Source organism: Palaemon carinicauda, chromosome 19 (assembly GCF_036898095.1).
Source record: "Palaemon carinicauda isolate YSFRI2023 chromosome 19, ASM3689809v2, whole genome shotgun sequence".
Classification (NCBI taxonomy): domain Eukaryota; kingdom Metazoa; phylum Arthropoda; class Malacostraca; order Decapoda; family Palaemonidae; genus Palaemon; species Palaemon carinicauda.
In genome coordinates this window covers 104,640,076-104,656,626 of record NC_090743.1, presented here as the reverse complement: position 1 = coordinate 104,656,626, position 16,551 = coordinate 104,640,076, and the positions used below count along the sequence as shown (strand labels likewise).

Here is a 16,551-nt window from a genome sequence, read left to right as displayed (position 1 = left end):
ATATATATATATATATATATATATATATATATATATATATATATATATATATATATATATATGTGTGTGTGTGTGTGTGTGTGTGTGTGTGTGTGTGTGTGTGTGCGTATTTTTATATAGTCAATATATTAAATAATTGTTCATAAATTCATATTCAAATATTGTCTTCCTCACCTACTTCCTGAAAGTGATGAGTTCATTTATTGTCTTCTTCAGATGCTGTCTCAAGCCTCAAAGGCGATGCTTTCATTATTTTCTTTCTGTTTCGCAAGTCTGGCAAGGTATCTCCGACTTACTGAACCGTCTTCTAAATCTTTGATGAGAGCTTTTGCAGGTTCCCAAGAAGTACAGTCTGAATTACCTCGAGTGATATATTGTTTTGCCAATATTCTGTCCCTCACTGTTTCAGCTTTCAAAGAATTTGTAATTCTAGTTTTAACACAATTGACTTGAGAAAATATCCGCTCGACACATGCTGATGAATGTGGCAAGGCTGTTAATGTTGTCATAAAATTAGATAGTAGGTAGAATTTTGGATTGTCTAATCCATCTTTTATATTGCGTAATTGATACCAATATTCAGGAATGTTGTCATTTATCATAGGTACTAAGGTGGGGTCTCTTAAATTTCTGAAGCTTCTCCACTGGTCATCAAGATTATTTAATTGATCTTCCGATATGACTGAAGGAAAATTAACCGCAAGTGGAATTAATGAGTCGGGAGGACTGGGTCCCTGAGCTATCTTTGGATCCAAAACATTCAGCTTTGCAATAACTCCGTTCTCACTGAAATTGAATCTTTTCTTAATTTGAACTGACAGTTCAACAAGAAGCTTCAAGCAATCGGTTTTAAATCTCGTAACTAACGCTTCGTCCCGAAGAGGATCTTTAATTAACTGGGCCATTGCTTTACCTCCAAGGTATAAATCACTTATACTTCTGTGGTTTTCTTTCATACTGGGATCTATTTCCGATATTTTATGGCTATTCAAGACATTGTCTTTGATGAAAAAACTTAATAGATCTTTATATTCTGATGATATCATTGAAAATAACACATGTAAGCGGAAATGCTCCGACTGAAATTCAATGTTAAGTTTATTTACTTTCTGCAAAATATATTGAAGAAAACATAACATATGCTTTGTTCCACGATTTTTCAGTACATCATAGATTTCATTAGCGCCATCAACTTTGTCAGTTTTTGATTCCGATTGAAAATAAAGAAGTAGGGCTTCATACTGTTCTAATATTGCAGTGATTACAGCTTCTCTAGAAAGCCATCGTGTTTGTGCAAGTTTAGGGATTTTGTGAGAAGGAGACTCGGTTACATCTTGAATTAGAGAAAAATCACGTTGTCTCTTACTGCTACGTGAAAAATATGACGTCAAATTCTTCAAAAAGGCTTCCAAGTATGAAGGCAACACCGTAACAGCATGACTTGCACAAAGTGCGAATGAGTGGCACACACACCCCATGATAAAGGCAGAAGGAATATCGTCTTTCAAATACTTTTGGAAACCATTTTTTTGAGCCCATCATTGAAGAGCAATTATCGCTTCCAAATCCAATGATATTTTTTAGAGGAATGTTTTTTTCTTGCAACATTGATTTCACACTATTATACAGACCTAAAGCAGTTCCATTTTCTACTACTATAGTGTCAAGCAATGCATCAATAACCTTCCGAGTAGTAGTATCAAAAAACCTAACAACCACTGCTAAAATCTGGGTCACAGAGATGTCAGTGCTTTCATCGATTATTATGGAAAACTTGTTTGATTTGCAAACATCTGAAATGTGAATTTTCTCATGGTGAGCAATTCCATCCTGAATTATATATGAAAGTTTTGTTCGTTTCATTGATAGATTTTTAGCGATGTTGCTATCAGGAAGAGCTTTCTTACATATGTCAAACAGATGATCAACTCTTGCAAAGGGAATATTATGTTCGACAAAATACCCGGCAAAAAGCAGTTCACTTTTAGCAGCTTGTTCACTCTCTGTCTCTGCTGCTTTCTTCTTAGACACAAACTGAGTAATTCTTGCAGTTGATTTACTGCTGGAAAGGGCACTTTTATGCTTAACTGTATTCATATGCTTTGTTAGCATAGTTTTGTTAGCATTTTTTAATGTAACGTCACAACACTTGCAATAACTTGCATCACTATCCTTCTTATCTTGTTGGAGCCACTCACTAAATTCTGGATTCTTTAACTATTCTTGCTTAAATGCCTGAGTATACCATTTTCTTTTCTTTGAGGGAGTATCTTTAGAACCTTCCATTATGATTAAAGTAATGAAACTAATTCCAGAGTTAATTAAAATGGTTTGCAAAAACGAAAAGTCACTTTCTTGGTTTGCAAAACGAAAAGTCACTTTCTTGTTGTATCACTGACGGCACCGGAAAACTGAGTGTGAACTGTGGTCTGCGGAGTGGAGTGTCTCAGACGAGACGAGAGCAATCAATTGTTTCATACGTATGAAACACGTACCAAACATGGGGCTGTCACGGGCTTCGAAAGTGTATTGCAACCGATCTGTAGCCTATTTTTTTAATCTCCCAGTAAGTAAATTTCGACTTAACTTTTGCACATTATAAAATTATAATATTAAAAACGAATCGTTAGAAAAATGGGACCGGAAAAACAGCCGTCAAAGTAAGCAAGCCTGTAAAGAGATGTTTAGCAAACTCGTAAAGTGGGTTCCACTCATGTAGGATTAAAAGTGTATGTAAATTACATAAGACTGTCGTCATTCATTTAGGTATATTTTCATTCAGTTCTGTATATGTAACTTTACATTATTTTAAAGAATTAAATTCTTATTTCACGTAGTTTCGTATTCTCAGGGCTCGGGTATTTTTCAAGTAACAGATTTATGTATAACAAAACAGGTGAGTTTTGGAGCGCGGGAATTTACGCAGTTCGCTAGTATATATATATATATATATATATATATATATATATATATATATATATATATATATATATATAGTTTTGTCATATGAAAAGTATAATTGTCTTGTAAGTTGTAATACAAAATCTTTCTAATATGTTGCAAGTAGCCTATCTCGTTTCCATCGTTAATCACATTAATTAAAATCAAAAAGAATTTTATAAAACCTAGAGAAAATAAGAGAACTCTAAAGGTTAAAAGACAAATTGCACCTAAAGTATATTCAAACAACAATAGGAATCAACTATCAAGTTTATACAGGTTGGTTACTAACAGTACAGGGAAGAGCTAGTGATAGATAACAGTCAAAACCGTTACAGTGTAGGAGCGGGTATGAAACACGTGCGGTACAGTTTGTCGGTCAATCTTAACATAGAAAACTAGCGTTCACCCTCAACCTGTTGTTGTAACAAAGGCTTCATTGTATTACTGCATTCGTAATGATGTATTATAATGATGATGATAACGATAACAATGATAACAACTGCACTCCTGAACATTAATTTATGAACATAGTCAATAAATAATATCGCTCTATATTCTACTATCATCTGGAAGAATTATTTTGATCAATTCCTTCATTGTTGCACTTTTTTGTTGAGAATTGAAACGCATTCATTCGTGGCAAGAAGGAAAATAATGAGGGTATGAAAGGTCTGTTAATTTTACGCCGTGTTAATTTCCATATGTTATCGTGCGTTTATCTATCAGTGTCATTTCGAAAGTTCAAGAAAATAAATTGACGAAATTTCCATATAAAGTTGCCGAGAAGTCTGTGTAAGTTTTCTTCAGTTGTTTAATATACAACTACTATGAATAGTATCTCTTTTTTTATCCCTTAATAATACCATATAATTGATATTTACTGATATTGTTATGTCTTCTTTTATAAGCCACTTCTTACTTTCGAAGTTTTTAATTAGAATATTTGCATTTGTCTGTCTTTGTGGATATTATTCCTGTGTTTCAGATCAAAACGATCGAACATTCCATGCTCTTATTGTTAAACCAGACAAAATATAACTGCTGTTTTTTTTTTTTTTTTTTTTTGTATATTCTAATGTGAGAATTTTATTATTATTATTATTATTATTAAAAGTATATAAGAATTTTATTTCTTTATGAATGCCGTTAATGATGGCTTAAATGAAGCAGTTACTCCTCCTCAAACTGCACTCCTGTTAGGGGGGAAAGACAATATTGCCCCTGTACCGAGCCTCCGGTTTCAGCCAATCCGCATCAGCAAAGTCTCCCTCTACTCCACCACCTACTTCACCACCTCCCCCACTTCCTCGCAGTCCAACGGACGGCAAGTGATGGTTATGGTACCGCCGCGTCTAAATTCGTGTTCTGTTTGACTTTGTCGAATATATTGTGATTATTGCAGTGCTGAGTGATGATTACACACTAAGAACATGGCATCAAGTGACAGTGATGTTTTAGTTGAAGCAGTGCTATTTGAGGATAGTGTTAATGATGTTTTTAACGTAATTCGCGAGAGTTGCACTCCAAGGCAAGACGAAGTTTTAATATGGCGGAAGGAATCAAGTGAATAAACCTGAACATGTTTCTCATGATTTCTGTTCGAGGAAAAAAAGTGTTCTAGACCAAAATGGAGGCCGTAGGAATGGGGATTTTGAATCGGCTTCTATTACGGGCTGCCAACGCAAGAGCCCGTGTTTTACATATGATAGACCATCTATAACAAACGCACGAGGGAGCTTTGATATGTGTTGTTGGGTTACAATAAATCTCATGTTGTGTTGGTGATAAACATTACTTATGGCCCTGTCACACCTTGACGATTCAGCCAGCGTATGCCGACGTATCAGAATTTCAATAAAACGCTGGTATACGCTGAATTATCGAATTTTTTTTCAATTTTGGGCGTATACATAGCGTATTCATAACGAGTTGGACGTATACATAACGTATCAGTAAATTATATAGAACGTTTCGATAACTTATAGATAACTTATTCCAACGAATGCCTAGCGTGTTGCCCGCGTACACAACTTATGCCCAACGATAGTCTAACTTATGCATAGCGTGTAGCAGCGTATTGCCGACGATCACGTGTCGTAGTCTATAAAAAGGCTGCCGCTCGACGTTTCAAATCATAACTGCACTAGACATTGCAGTACCAATATCAGCGTCATGCCAAAGAAAAGTGCGAGGAACGCTGCCAAGAAATCTCCTGGCCGTGGCCGTGGGCGTGGACGTGAACGGAAGGAGGATCCATCATCACCTACACCCTCACCCTCACGCTCACCCTCTGATGGAGATGATGCTTGTTCTAACGCCTCTCGGGCATCGTCAGTGGCGTCGGTAGCTGCGTCCCAGGCCTCCACCTCCTCTCACCCAACCCTTGCCAAGAAGAGGAGGGCCAAGAAGACACAGTTTTGTCTTGATGTCCAAGAGGAGCAGTTCATGTGTGATTTCCTTCGTGAGAACGCCATCCTCTGGGACATCAAGAAGACTGACTACCGGGTGGACAAGAAGGCAAAGCTCTGGGAAGATCAAGCCAAGGCCACAAGAAGAAGAGCGGTGACGGCGCCCCGGAACTGACAGAGAGGGAGCAGTGGGTGAAGGCAAACTTCAGCTTCCTCAAGAGTGTGGTCCGCCATCATGCTGAACCCGTCAACAGTGTAAGTATAACAAATATCAATATTAATATTTATTTATATTAATTTTATTGTGATTACAAAGCATTGAATGTGCCTTGTATTTTTGCCTTGTATTTTAACAATCAACTGTCATAATTGCAGGTGAAGGCGACCATTGCAGCACACAGCGGGGACCTCGAGGTTGCCGAGGCTGCCTGTGCAGACATCGTGGTTGATGACGAGAGCACGCCCTCCACTGTCCCCTCTTCATCCTCACAGCGCAAGGGCAAGCGTGGCCAGGACGATGACCAGTTGCTGCAGTCACTCCAGAAGAGGGTGCACGAGTCTGGGGAGCTCATCAAAGGTCTCGCACAGCCTCAGCCCATCACAGCCACTGCAGCCTTCGCCAACTACGTGCGTGACAGCCTGGTCAGCATGTCCAAGCGCAAGTTCCGGAAGGCACGGTCACTCATCAACACCATCCTCAGTGAGCTGATGGACGAGGAGAGTGATGAGGAAGGACTCCCCAGAGCCCCCACCTTTCCTGCTCCTGCTTCCGTGCGACCCAGTTCAGCACCACCTACCTACAGTAACACCCCCACGGAGTCGGAGATGTACCAGCCACCTCCCCACATGTGGAGACACAAGGCACCGGCTGTATCAGTCTGGGGTTCACAGACAGCTGACTATGTGCACCAGTACATGCAGCAGCCACTGCAGCCACAGTACCAACACCAGCAGCCTAAGTACCAGCAGATGCTGCCTCAGCATCCTCCTCAGCATGGGTTCCAGCATCAGATCACGCAGCAGCCAAGCACCGTCTCTGTATCTACTGCTCTAGTTTCGGCTGGCCAGGTACTGAACCAGAGCCCCAGCGCCCTTAACACGAGCGGTCAGAGTCTGGATAACATCTCTGGACTCTCAGGATTCCTCAACCTGTCCAGTGGTCTTCATGCTGCAAGCACCCCGTCTGGGGAGCTGAACACACCTCCACCACCAGAGAAGAACTAGTGACAGTTGTGTGCTTCTCAGGATTAGCAGAGACAGGGTTTGGCCATTTTTGTGCCATTTTGTATGTACATGTATGACCATTGTTATCATGTGTACACCATTATTTTTCAGATGAGCAGTGAATAAAAGTTGCATTAACTCTTGATGTTTGTTGATGTTATTTTTAATATTTAATTCATAAATAATTAACAATAATAAATTCCTTATGGCCTTATCCCTTATGCCCTTGTCCTTTGTATGTCAATGAAAAGGTAGTTGGTTAATACAGTAGACGCCGCTTAATAAAACCATCCGGTTATTAAGACCACTGTGGCTTGGTCCGGATGTTACACACTCCGGTTAACAAGACCAGTACGCCGCTTAATAAGACCACTTTATTCCTTAAGCATCATTTTTACCCCCATATGGGGAATATCTCAACAGTAAAACCTATTTCCTTCTCCCCGTGTCTTTCTCTCTGCCTCTCTCTGTCTTTTTATCTGTCTGTCTCTGTATTGCCCTGTCTCTCTGTCTAAAATTGGGGGGGGGGGCGGGATTGTGGGCCCTCCGAATCCGCCACTGCTATAAACGTCTATGCCATGGAACTTGAGAAGCGTGGCTTTGACGCCATGAAGGACTTTATTCGAGTTCACTGTAATTACTGAAATGAAACAAGCCAATAGCCAATGAAACAAGCCTGTTGAATATTATTTCAAATAATTTATGGAAACGCCCTAATTTTTAGAAGATAATAAAATTATACTTTAGATCCCTTCATTTCCTGTTATTGTGGAAAAATGTCTAAAGCACATGTATAATGTACATGTATTTCATAGAAGTGAATTTCCTACAGTATATGGCATGTCGCTTAATAAAAACAACGCTTATTAAGACCACTTTGGCCCTGTCCCGAGGTGGTCCTAAAGCGGCGACTATTGTATGTATTTTGTGTCTGTCTTTATTAGCTTTTATTTAATACATGTAAGTGTGGCCGCTATCCTTGCTCATAAATGAAGACAAAACAACTTAATTTTTATATACAAACAAAGTGATACGTTTATTTATTTAGATAATGAGAATGTATAAGATTTGTTCAAACGTGTTTATTTACTACTGAGTGCTTGACTAGTAATGCATTTCTACATGTCTATAAAATGTTATCATGGGTTTTAAATCATAAAAAAGTGACATGACCTTCTAGTTTAGACAACCAAACATGATTTTATTACTACATTATTAAATTGTTTTCACTGTTTTTAAAGTTGTGCTTCCTCATGTTGAGTAATTATCAAATGCCACTACCTATCGTTTATTAAATATCAAAAACGTGGCTCAACTCTCCCCAATCTCCCCTACAGTCAATACAAACGTATTACAAATTAACAAAAAAAAATTATAATTGTTGAATATTTACAAATTGTACATTTATATTACAAAGTGCATAATTGGAAAATACTTCTTCTACGATGTTCATTTCAAGAGGAATCTTATTGTCTCTGAGGTCCTTTATTGCCTGAACAATACAGTAATACAAATATCATCTAGATCATCCTATCCTGCCACGGAACTGCACCAGTTGGGGAGTTAACCCAGTGCTTGAGAAGATTCCTCTGTTTCTTTCCGTCCTTGGAGGCAGTGTTGGGGCCACTAGCTGTCTGTGTATCCTCCAAGTTACGTCCCTCTCGCCATGCTCCTGGAACAAAGTCGTGGTTCTCATTCTCTGCCCGGTCAAGCTGCTGGTTCTGTAGTCCTGGGTACCTGGAATTTGAATTCATTTCCTTTTAAGCTAACCTATAATTAAAACATATTCTAAGGCGCTGTACAATAAAAAGTAATATTATGATACAGATACAATTTTAGGTAAAATTATATAATTTTTATAAACATAGGCTGAAAGGTAAAATGCATTGTATACTGTATAAAATATGCTACGTAAACATGAATTACCTGGTCCTCATGAGGTTGTGCAGGATCAAGCATGCTTTGACAATGAGCCTGACAGTGGAGGGGTGATGCTGCATGGTGCTTAGCAGAATCTGGAATCTGTTAACAAGGATGCCGAAAGCATTTTCTACTACCCTCCTTGCTCGGGAAATCCTGTAGTTGAAGATGCGTTGTTCATTCGTCAGACCCCTGAGGTTGTATGGCTTCATCCTGGTTGATCGTAGGGCGAAGGCATCGTCACCGATGAAGAAGTAGGGCACATCCTGGTTGTCACTGGGGAGAGGCTCAGGGTCAGGGAATCCTAGGGTACCGTCTTCAGCGCATTCCTTCAGCTCACAGTCATTGTATATCTGCGCATCTGATGCTGATCCAGTACCACCGACATCTGCCCAAATGAATTTATAGTCGGCATCCGCCAGCGCCATCAGAACAATGGAGTAGAATCCTTTGTAGTTGAAATATTGGGACCCACTCTTTGCAGGACAGCGGCAGGCAACGTGCTTCCCATCAAGTGCCCCACATGTATGGGGAAAGTTCCTTCTTTGGAAGAACTTGTCAGCTATGGAGCGCCAACCATCAGGTGTACTTGGGCAAACCAGCACCTCATCCAAATATTCGTCAATAATGGCTTGACAGACTTCTCTGACCACTAGGGACTGGGTGTTGTGAGGAACCCTCCATCCGAACTTCATCGAGGCATACTTGTTCCCAGAGGCAAGGTGACGCAATGTCAGGGCCAGCTTCATGCCCGGCTCAAGCGGATCCCTGAAGAAGGTGTGCTGCTTGATTATCCTTGGACCCACTCTGGCTAGCAGCTCGTCGAACATCGCTGGGGGCATACGCAGGAAATTAGTGAAGGATGCATGGTCCTCCTTACGGAGTTCCACCATAAGCTGGTCATATATGCCAAACTGACGTCGCCTCCCTGTATAGATATCTAATATTATGCCGTATATTATTTACATTACGTACAGTTATGAACATTACATTTGCTTTATTATTATTTCGTAGAAGAATGATATTTATTTCCATTTATCTTTTCCCATTACATATACTGTAAGACCCCTTTTTTACTTATGCATCGTGGCAACAATGTAATTAGATGTGTCAACACTGCTTTTCTTTCCGCCATGTGCATATAATAGTCAGTCATTGTTCAGTGGTCACTGTATCGACAAGCATGGGCCTGTTCCCCGCTGCTTGTCACATTTATGTCCGTTTGTCTCTATTATACGGGATTTTAAAGAACCTACTGGTTTAAATTGTCACCCTCCATTACATTTATCACATGGATGTATGTGGCAGTATCACACACATGGCGCAGTGAGTAACCGGACGTTATGGATTCCAAGACGACGACCGCCATTACTGTTTACTTCTCGTCTCGTCTCGCACATTGGATCCCTTACAGTGACTCAAGATTTTAACTACAGTGTCTCTTAAGAACGATACAGTGTTTGTGCAGCGCAGGGTTAGAGTGTCAGTGTGTTACAGTGCTGCGTTGCATTATGTTAGTGTCCTTGCCAACATTTTTTTTAGGACATTTGAACTCTGGCGCCGTTTTCTCAGCAGCCCCACCTCACATCCTCCCTCTTTCATGCATCGATGGTGACTGAGGCCCGAGGCTCTCGCCCAGAGGCACGCTCACTCACCCCACCCGCCTCCCCTCGGATTGCCACACACACTCGCTCGCTCACCCAACTGCCGCTTATTTCACAAGCTCACTGACAGACATTGTAATTTTTAACTCTCCAAAGTGATTTCTTTCGCTCACATACAGCGATTTGGACATTTTTCTGGATCTCTACAGATTTCAAGCTTTCTTACGACACCAAACTCAATATGGCTGAGCAAGAGGAACAGCTAATTGATTTAATGGATCAGACAGAGGATCAGACGGAGGATCAGGCAGAGGATCAAACGGAGGGTCTGACGACGGACGGAGTACCTTTGCACCTCCCCACTGCTGATGAAGATACCAGCACTCTCCCTCCTCCCCTGACTCCCAATAGGTCAGGAGACCACAATAATGATATACTTCATCTCATCCATTTTCTACAGACTTCCAGCCTGCAAGAACAAGACCGGCGACGACAAGAGGAGCAGACCTTCAGACTACAGATGGAACAATCAAGACAGGAAGACAACCAGCGGTTCATGTCCCTTTTCTCCTTGCTATCAGGACAGATTGCGGCATCGCAACCCCAGCAACCTAACCCCATAATTGCACCTCCTGTTACACCTGTTCCCCCAACCCCTGACTTCTCAGTGAATACACCTACGACTTCTAGCAAGCCTACGGTCCATCCCCCACCTCTCTTGCAACAAGATGCAACATATCAAGCGTTTCGCCAATGGAGACTGCGTTTTGAGGATTATGCGGCATTAGTTGGACTTGATAGATTACATCAAACTTCCCAGCTGATTCACCTGAGAACCTGCATCTCCCTAGACGTCCAGCGCCTGCTTACGCATACACTGGGCATCCCTCCCAACACATCACTTTCCCTTACAGAGGTGTTGGATACACTGCAGAAGCACTTTCGTAGCCTTAGAAATGAAGCCTTACGACGCAGGGAATTGTTGTCCTGTAAACAAGCTGTCGGAGAATCATTTGCAGACTACTACGCACGCCTCAAGGATCTCACTGATGAAGTGGACTTATGCACTGGCAACCCCACCTCTTGCACTGAACGGCAATTGCAGATGGTAATTTTGATGGGTGTGAGAGACGAAGAGTTAATACAACGCCTTATCCCCCTCCAACCCTCATCTACCCTCGCAGAGTTTGTGACATGCTGCCGCTCCTACGAATCTACACGTGCAACTGCATCAGCCATTGCATCTTCCCCCAGCCAAGTCAACGCAGTATCTACATACAAGCAGAACCAGCGTCTACAGAAGAGGACTTCTCATCGATCTCCTGATCAACATTCTCACCAGTCTCATAACAGTGACCCTTGTCAATATTGCTCTCGCAAACACGATTCTGGACAATGCCCAGCCACTGGTGCATCATGCAATAACTGTGGACGAACAGGTCATTGGCCCCGCACTCAGAAATGCCCTGCTAAGGAAGCTCAGTGCAATAGCTGCAAGAAACAGGGACATTTTGAGAAGATGTGCATGTCTACCAAGAAAAGTCAGACTGGATATACAGCTTCACCTCCTACTACTAAGTCAAACACCAGCTGCCGTTTCGTGGGTGATAGCTCAGGTAGTGAGTCCCCCACACCAGTCACTGTCTCTCTGTCATTTGGCGATATATCATCACATATCCAGCTCATCCCCGATACAGGAGCAGATATCACAGTGATTGGCACCATACATTTGGATGCACTCGGCATACCTCGGGCAAGCCTTGAACCTCCACCCATGACAGACGTTGTGACAGCAGATGGATCCCCCATGACACCGGCTGTAGGATACTTCCAGGCAAAACTTCGTCTTGGCAACAAGTCTTGCTCAGCAACCATACATGTTCATGAGGATATCCAGACTCCCCTCCTCTCTCGTGAACATTGCCGAGCCCTTGCCATAGTGTCACCGGACTTCCCGAAGCCTATCCTCAGGGTAACACATGTCAACAGATGCGCTCAGTTTCCTGCCTCCGCTATGACGTCACCTGCAGCTATTAAGGACTATTTTCTTCGGCACTTCAGCGACGTCCTCATATCCAAGAAGGATCTACAAACCCAGCCACTAAAGAAAATGACAGGCTCTCCAATGAGGATTCACCTGAAACCTGGCGCTACACCCTTCGCTGTCCATACGCCCAGGCCTATTCCGTTTGCTCTCAGAGATCAAGTGAAAGAAGAACTTGACTCCTTGGTGCAACAAGGAATCATCAGACCAGCAGGCGACGAACCCTCTGAATGGTGCCATCCCATGGTCTTGGTACCCAAGGACAAAGGTGTGCGCATCACTGTGGATCACACCCATCTAAATTCTCAAGTAGCCCGCCCTACACACCCATCACCAACGCCCCATGATGCTGTCCGCAATATCTCTCCTACTGCGAAGTACTTCACCACAGCGGATGCCCTGCATGGCTATTGGCAAATGGAGTTGGCAGAAGAGGACCGCCACCTGACTACATTTATAACTCCGTACGGAAGATTCCAGCACTGTCGTGGGCCAATGGGATTTTCAGCAACAGGTGATGCATACTGCCTCCGTGGAGATATGGCACTACAAGGTGTTCCCAACTGTGTGAAAGTTGTAGATGATATCCTCCTTTCCGACGAGGATCTCCCTTCCCACCTACAACACGTGCACCAGATGCTGACCAGATGCCGTCAATATGGCATAACCCTCAACAAGGACAAGTTCACTGTAGCCGCCCCCAAAGTTAACTTTTGCGGTTATGTCTTATCATCCGATGGTATTGCAGCAGACCCTGACAAGGTATCAGCTATACGGGACTTTCCTACGCCATCTAACGTGACAGATGTCAGGTCGTTTATGGGTCTTGTCAATCAACTTGCCGACTTCACTCCGGACATCGCAGCAGCAGCACAGCCCCTACGCCCACTTATGAGCCCCAAACGCTCATTCGTCTGGACGCCTGACCATGAGCGAGCATTTAAGAAAGTCAAGACAGCTCTGACTTCACCTCCTGTCCTAGCACCCTTCAATCCTGCCTCGCCTGTAGTTCTACAAACAGATGCCTCACGTTTATATGGTCTCGGTTATGCCCTACTTCAAGATAACGGCCGAGGTCAGATGCGTCTCGTCCAGTGTGGCTCTCGTTTCCTTACGGATACCGAGACTCGTTACGCCACCATAGAGCTGGAGCTACTTGCAGTCACTTGGGCTATAGCTAAGTGCCGCCTCTACTTGTCCGGACTTCAGCATTTCACCTTAATGACTGATCATCGTCCCTTGATACCGATTCTCAATCACTACACTCTGGATGCTATTGAGAATCCACGCCTTCAACGTCTCAAGATGAAAGTGGCCCCCTACATCTTCACTGCAGTATGGCGCGCAGGGAAACAACTTTGCATACCAGACGCCCTGTCTCGCTCCCCAACCAGTCGCCCCACACCTGAAGATGAAGAAGAATGCACTACTTCGACTGCACATGTCAGGCGTATCGTTGCCAGTACCGCCACTTCTACTGACGACCAGGCAACAGGACCCATCATCGAAGAGGATAAGTCTCTACAAGAAATCCGCATGGCCGCATCTCAGGATCAAGATTACAGTCGTCTCGTTCACTACGTATCCAATGGCTTTCCCACCAACCGCTATGATCTCCACGCTTCCGCCCTCCCGTATTGGAAGCTGCGGGACAACCTTTACGCGGATGGAGAGTTGGTATTGTACGGACCCCGGATCGTCATCCCTGCAGCCCTCCGTCGACGCACCTTGGATCGACTCCACGACAGCCACCGAGGGATTGAAGCTACGCGACGTCGTGCAATGCAGACAGTATTCTGGCCAGGCATCAATGCAGATATTAAGAGTAAAGTAGAAAGCTGTGAGGCCTGCCAACAGCTTCTCCCTAGTCAGCAACAGGAACCTTACATGTGTGACGACCACCCATCCCGGCCCTTTGAAAGCGTGTCGGCTGACTTCTTCCACGTAGCAGGAAAATCCTTCCTTGTTATTGCAGATAGACTTTCAGGCTGGCCTGTGGTTGTTCCTTGTGGACGTGACACAACTACAGCCAGAGTTACAAGAATGTTCTGTGTTTTCTTCCGCGAGGTTGGTGTTCCACTCCGCTTACGGACTGATGGAGGACCCCCATTTTCCAGCCACGACTTCAAGCAATTTGCTGACCGCTGGGGAGTTCATCACATCATCACATCTCCACATTACCCTCAGTCTAATGGACACGCAGAAGCTGCCGTGAAAGCTGTGAAACACCTCATCCTCAAGACCGCCCCATCCGGGAACATAGATTGTGAAGCCTTTGATAGAGGACTGATGGAGCTTCGGAATACACCGAACCCTGCTGGACGCTCCCCTGCGCAGATTCTCTATGGCCATCCTCTCCGCACTTGTGTTCCAGCCCACCCCAGATCATTCAAAGAGGAGTGGCAAACCAAGACCGAATATTACGACCGCCGCACTGCTGCCCAAACCGACCAGGCTGTGAGCCTTTACAACTCTCATGCCCACCATCTACCCAAGCTCACCATCGGCCAACGAGTGAGGATACAGGATGCAACGACGCTTCGATGGGACAAGATTGGTACCGTGATGGGCCGAGGAATGGCCAGAAGGTATGAAGTACGCCTGCCAAGTGGTCGTGTATGGTTTCGAAACCGACGACATTTACGCCCAGTGGCTAATATAAGTGATGACACCTCTCCCCAAGACCCTGTGTCCCCTTGTTCTGGCCAGGAAAGAGAGCCATCATCCGAACCCTCCAATATCCCTCGTCATTCACCTCGACTAGCTCAGAGACATTACTGTTCCGCTCGAGACACTGCTACGAGCGTAAAGGGGGAGGGAGGTGTATAGATATCTAATATTATGCCGTATATTATTTACATTACGTACAGTTATGAACATTACATTTGCTTTATTATTATTTCGTAGAAGAATGATATTTATTTCCATTTATCTTTTCCCATTACATATACTGTAAGACCACTTTTTTACTTATGCATCGTGGCAACAATGTAATTAGATGTGTCAACACTGCTTTTCTTTCCGCCATGTGCATATAATAGTCAGTCATTGTTCAGTGGTCACTGTATCGACAAGCATGGGCCTGTTCCCCGCTGCTTGTCACATTTATGTCCGTTTGTCTCTATTATACGGGATTTTAAAGAACCTACTGGTTTAAATTGTCACCCTCCATTACATTTATCACATGGATGTATGTGGCAGTATCACACACACTCCCGATCCATGGTCTCACCCAGTTCTTTCTCCTCCGTTCACCTCTTCTTCTCCTGGCTTTATTGGCACGCAACTGGTAAAGTATCAAATCGATGAGGTCATGTTGATGTTGGAGAACAGCTAGTAGGTATTCTCGTCTCAGCCTTGCCGGATCCTCCATCTCTCGGATGATATGAACATCTGCTCACCATGAAATCTAGAGGAGTACTGACGGGTTCCTCCTGTGAACCCCATTTTTATATCCCAATTCCCCTAAACGCTACCAATACGCCATTATACGGCAGCTGTACGTTAGAAACACGTTCAGTAAGTTCTGTGGTCGTCCGGAACATGTTAAATACGTCTACATACGTCAATATGCGTAGGAGATAAGTTCGATATAAGTTATACATACGTTCAAAGCACGTTACTCATAAGTTTTGGGTACGCTAGACATTATCTCGACGTATTTGGACTTATGAGTAACCTACACTTAACGTGTTTGAACGTGTGTCAACGATCGCATAACTTACCTATTACTTATGGCCTGCGTATACGGGGCGTATAGCCATACGCTGACATACGTTGAGAAATTTTGAGCATGCACAAAATTTTTCGACGACCTCGACGTACTTCGACGTATACCAACGTGCTTCAGTGTGCTGTTAACGTATACAAAACTTACCCATAACTTATTCGACGTACGCCAGCGTATTTGCCAAATTTTTCATACGTCGGCATACGCTGGCTAAATCGTCAAGGTGTGACAGGGCCTTTACGCCTTTGGTTGTGTTAGCGATATGCCAAGTGCCATAGTGCTTGTTGGTGACACGCTAAGTACCAGAGGTTTTGTAGGTAACGTGTTGGTGATAGACCTAGTGCTTGCATTGTGTTGTTAACTGTCGTAGTACCATATTTGTCATTGGTAATACCTCTAGGACTAATGTGTCTGTTGGCGATAAGATTAATGCCATTGTGAGTGATGGTGATAGACCTAGTGTTGCTGGGTGTCTTGGTGTAGACATAACACCAAAACCTCTGTTGGTGGTCAGAAAACAAGATTCTTGATATAGGAATATTTACAATGAATTTTGGCCATATAAACGGAACATACTTTAAGGAACCAATGGCAGAATATAGAAGATCTGGACAGTACACAAGTTAATTCAAGGGATATTAGAACTTTGAAGACAAATCAGAAGATTGCTGTTCAGTT

At 43.2% G+C, this 16,551-nt stretch overlaps 1 protein-coding gene across 1 annotated transcript; it reads right to left on the bottom strand.

The window, feature by feature from the left end:
• Positions 1 to 8,095: 8,095 nt before the first annotated feature.
• On the bottom strand, positions 8,096 to 15,590 carry LOC137659205 (putative nuclease HARBI1). Its single transcript, XM_068394251.1, has 3 exons — positions 15,545 to 15,590; positions 8,502 to 9,423; positions 8,096 to 8,312 (listed from the first exon to the last, which is right to left on the bottom strand). Exons 1-3 carry the CDS (start codon positions 15,588 to 15,590, stop codon positions 8,096 to 8,098), a joined length of 1,185 nt encoding a protein of 394 aa, XP_068250352.1.
• Between the last annotated feature and the right edge of the window lie 961 nt (positions 15,591 to 16,551).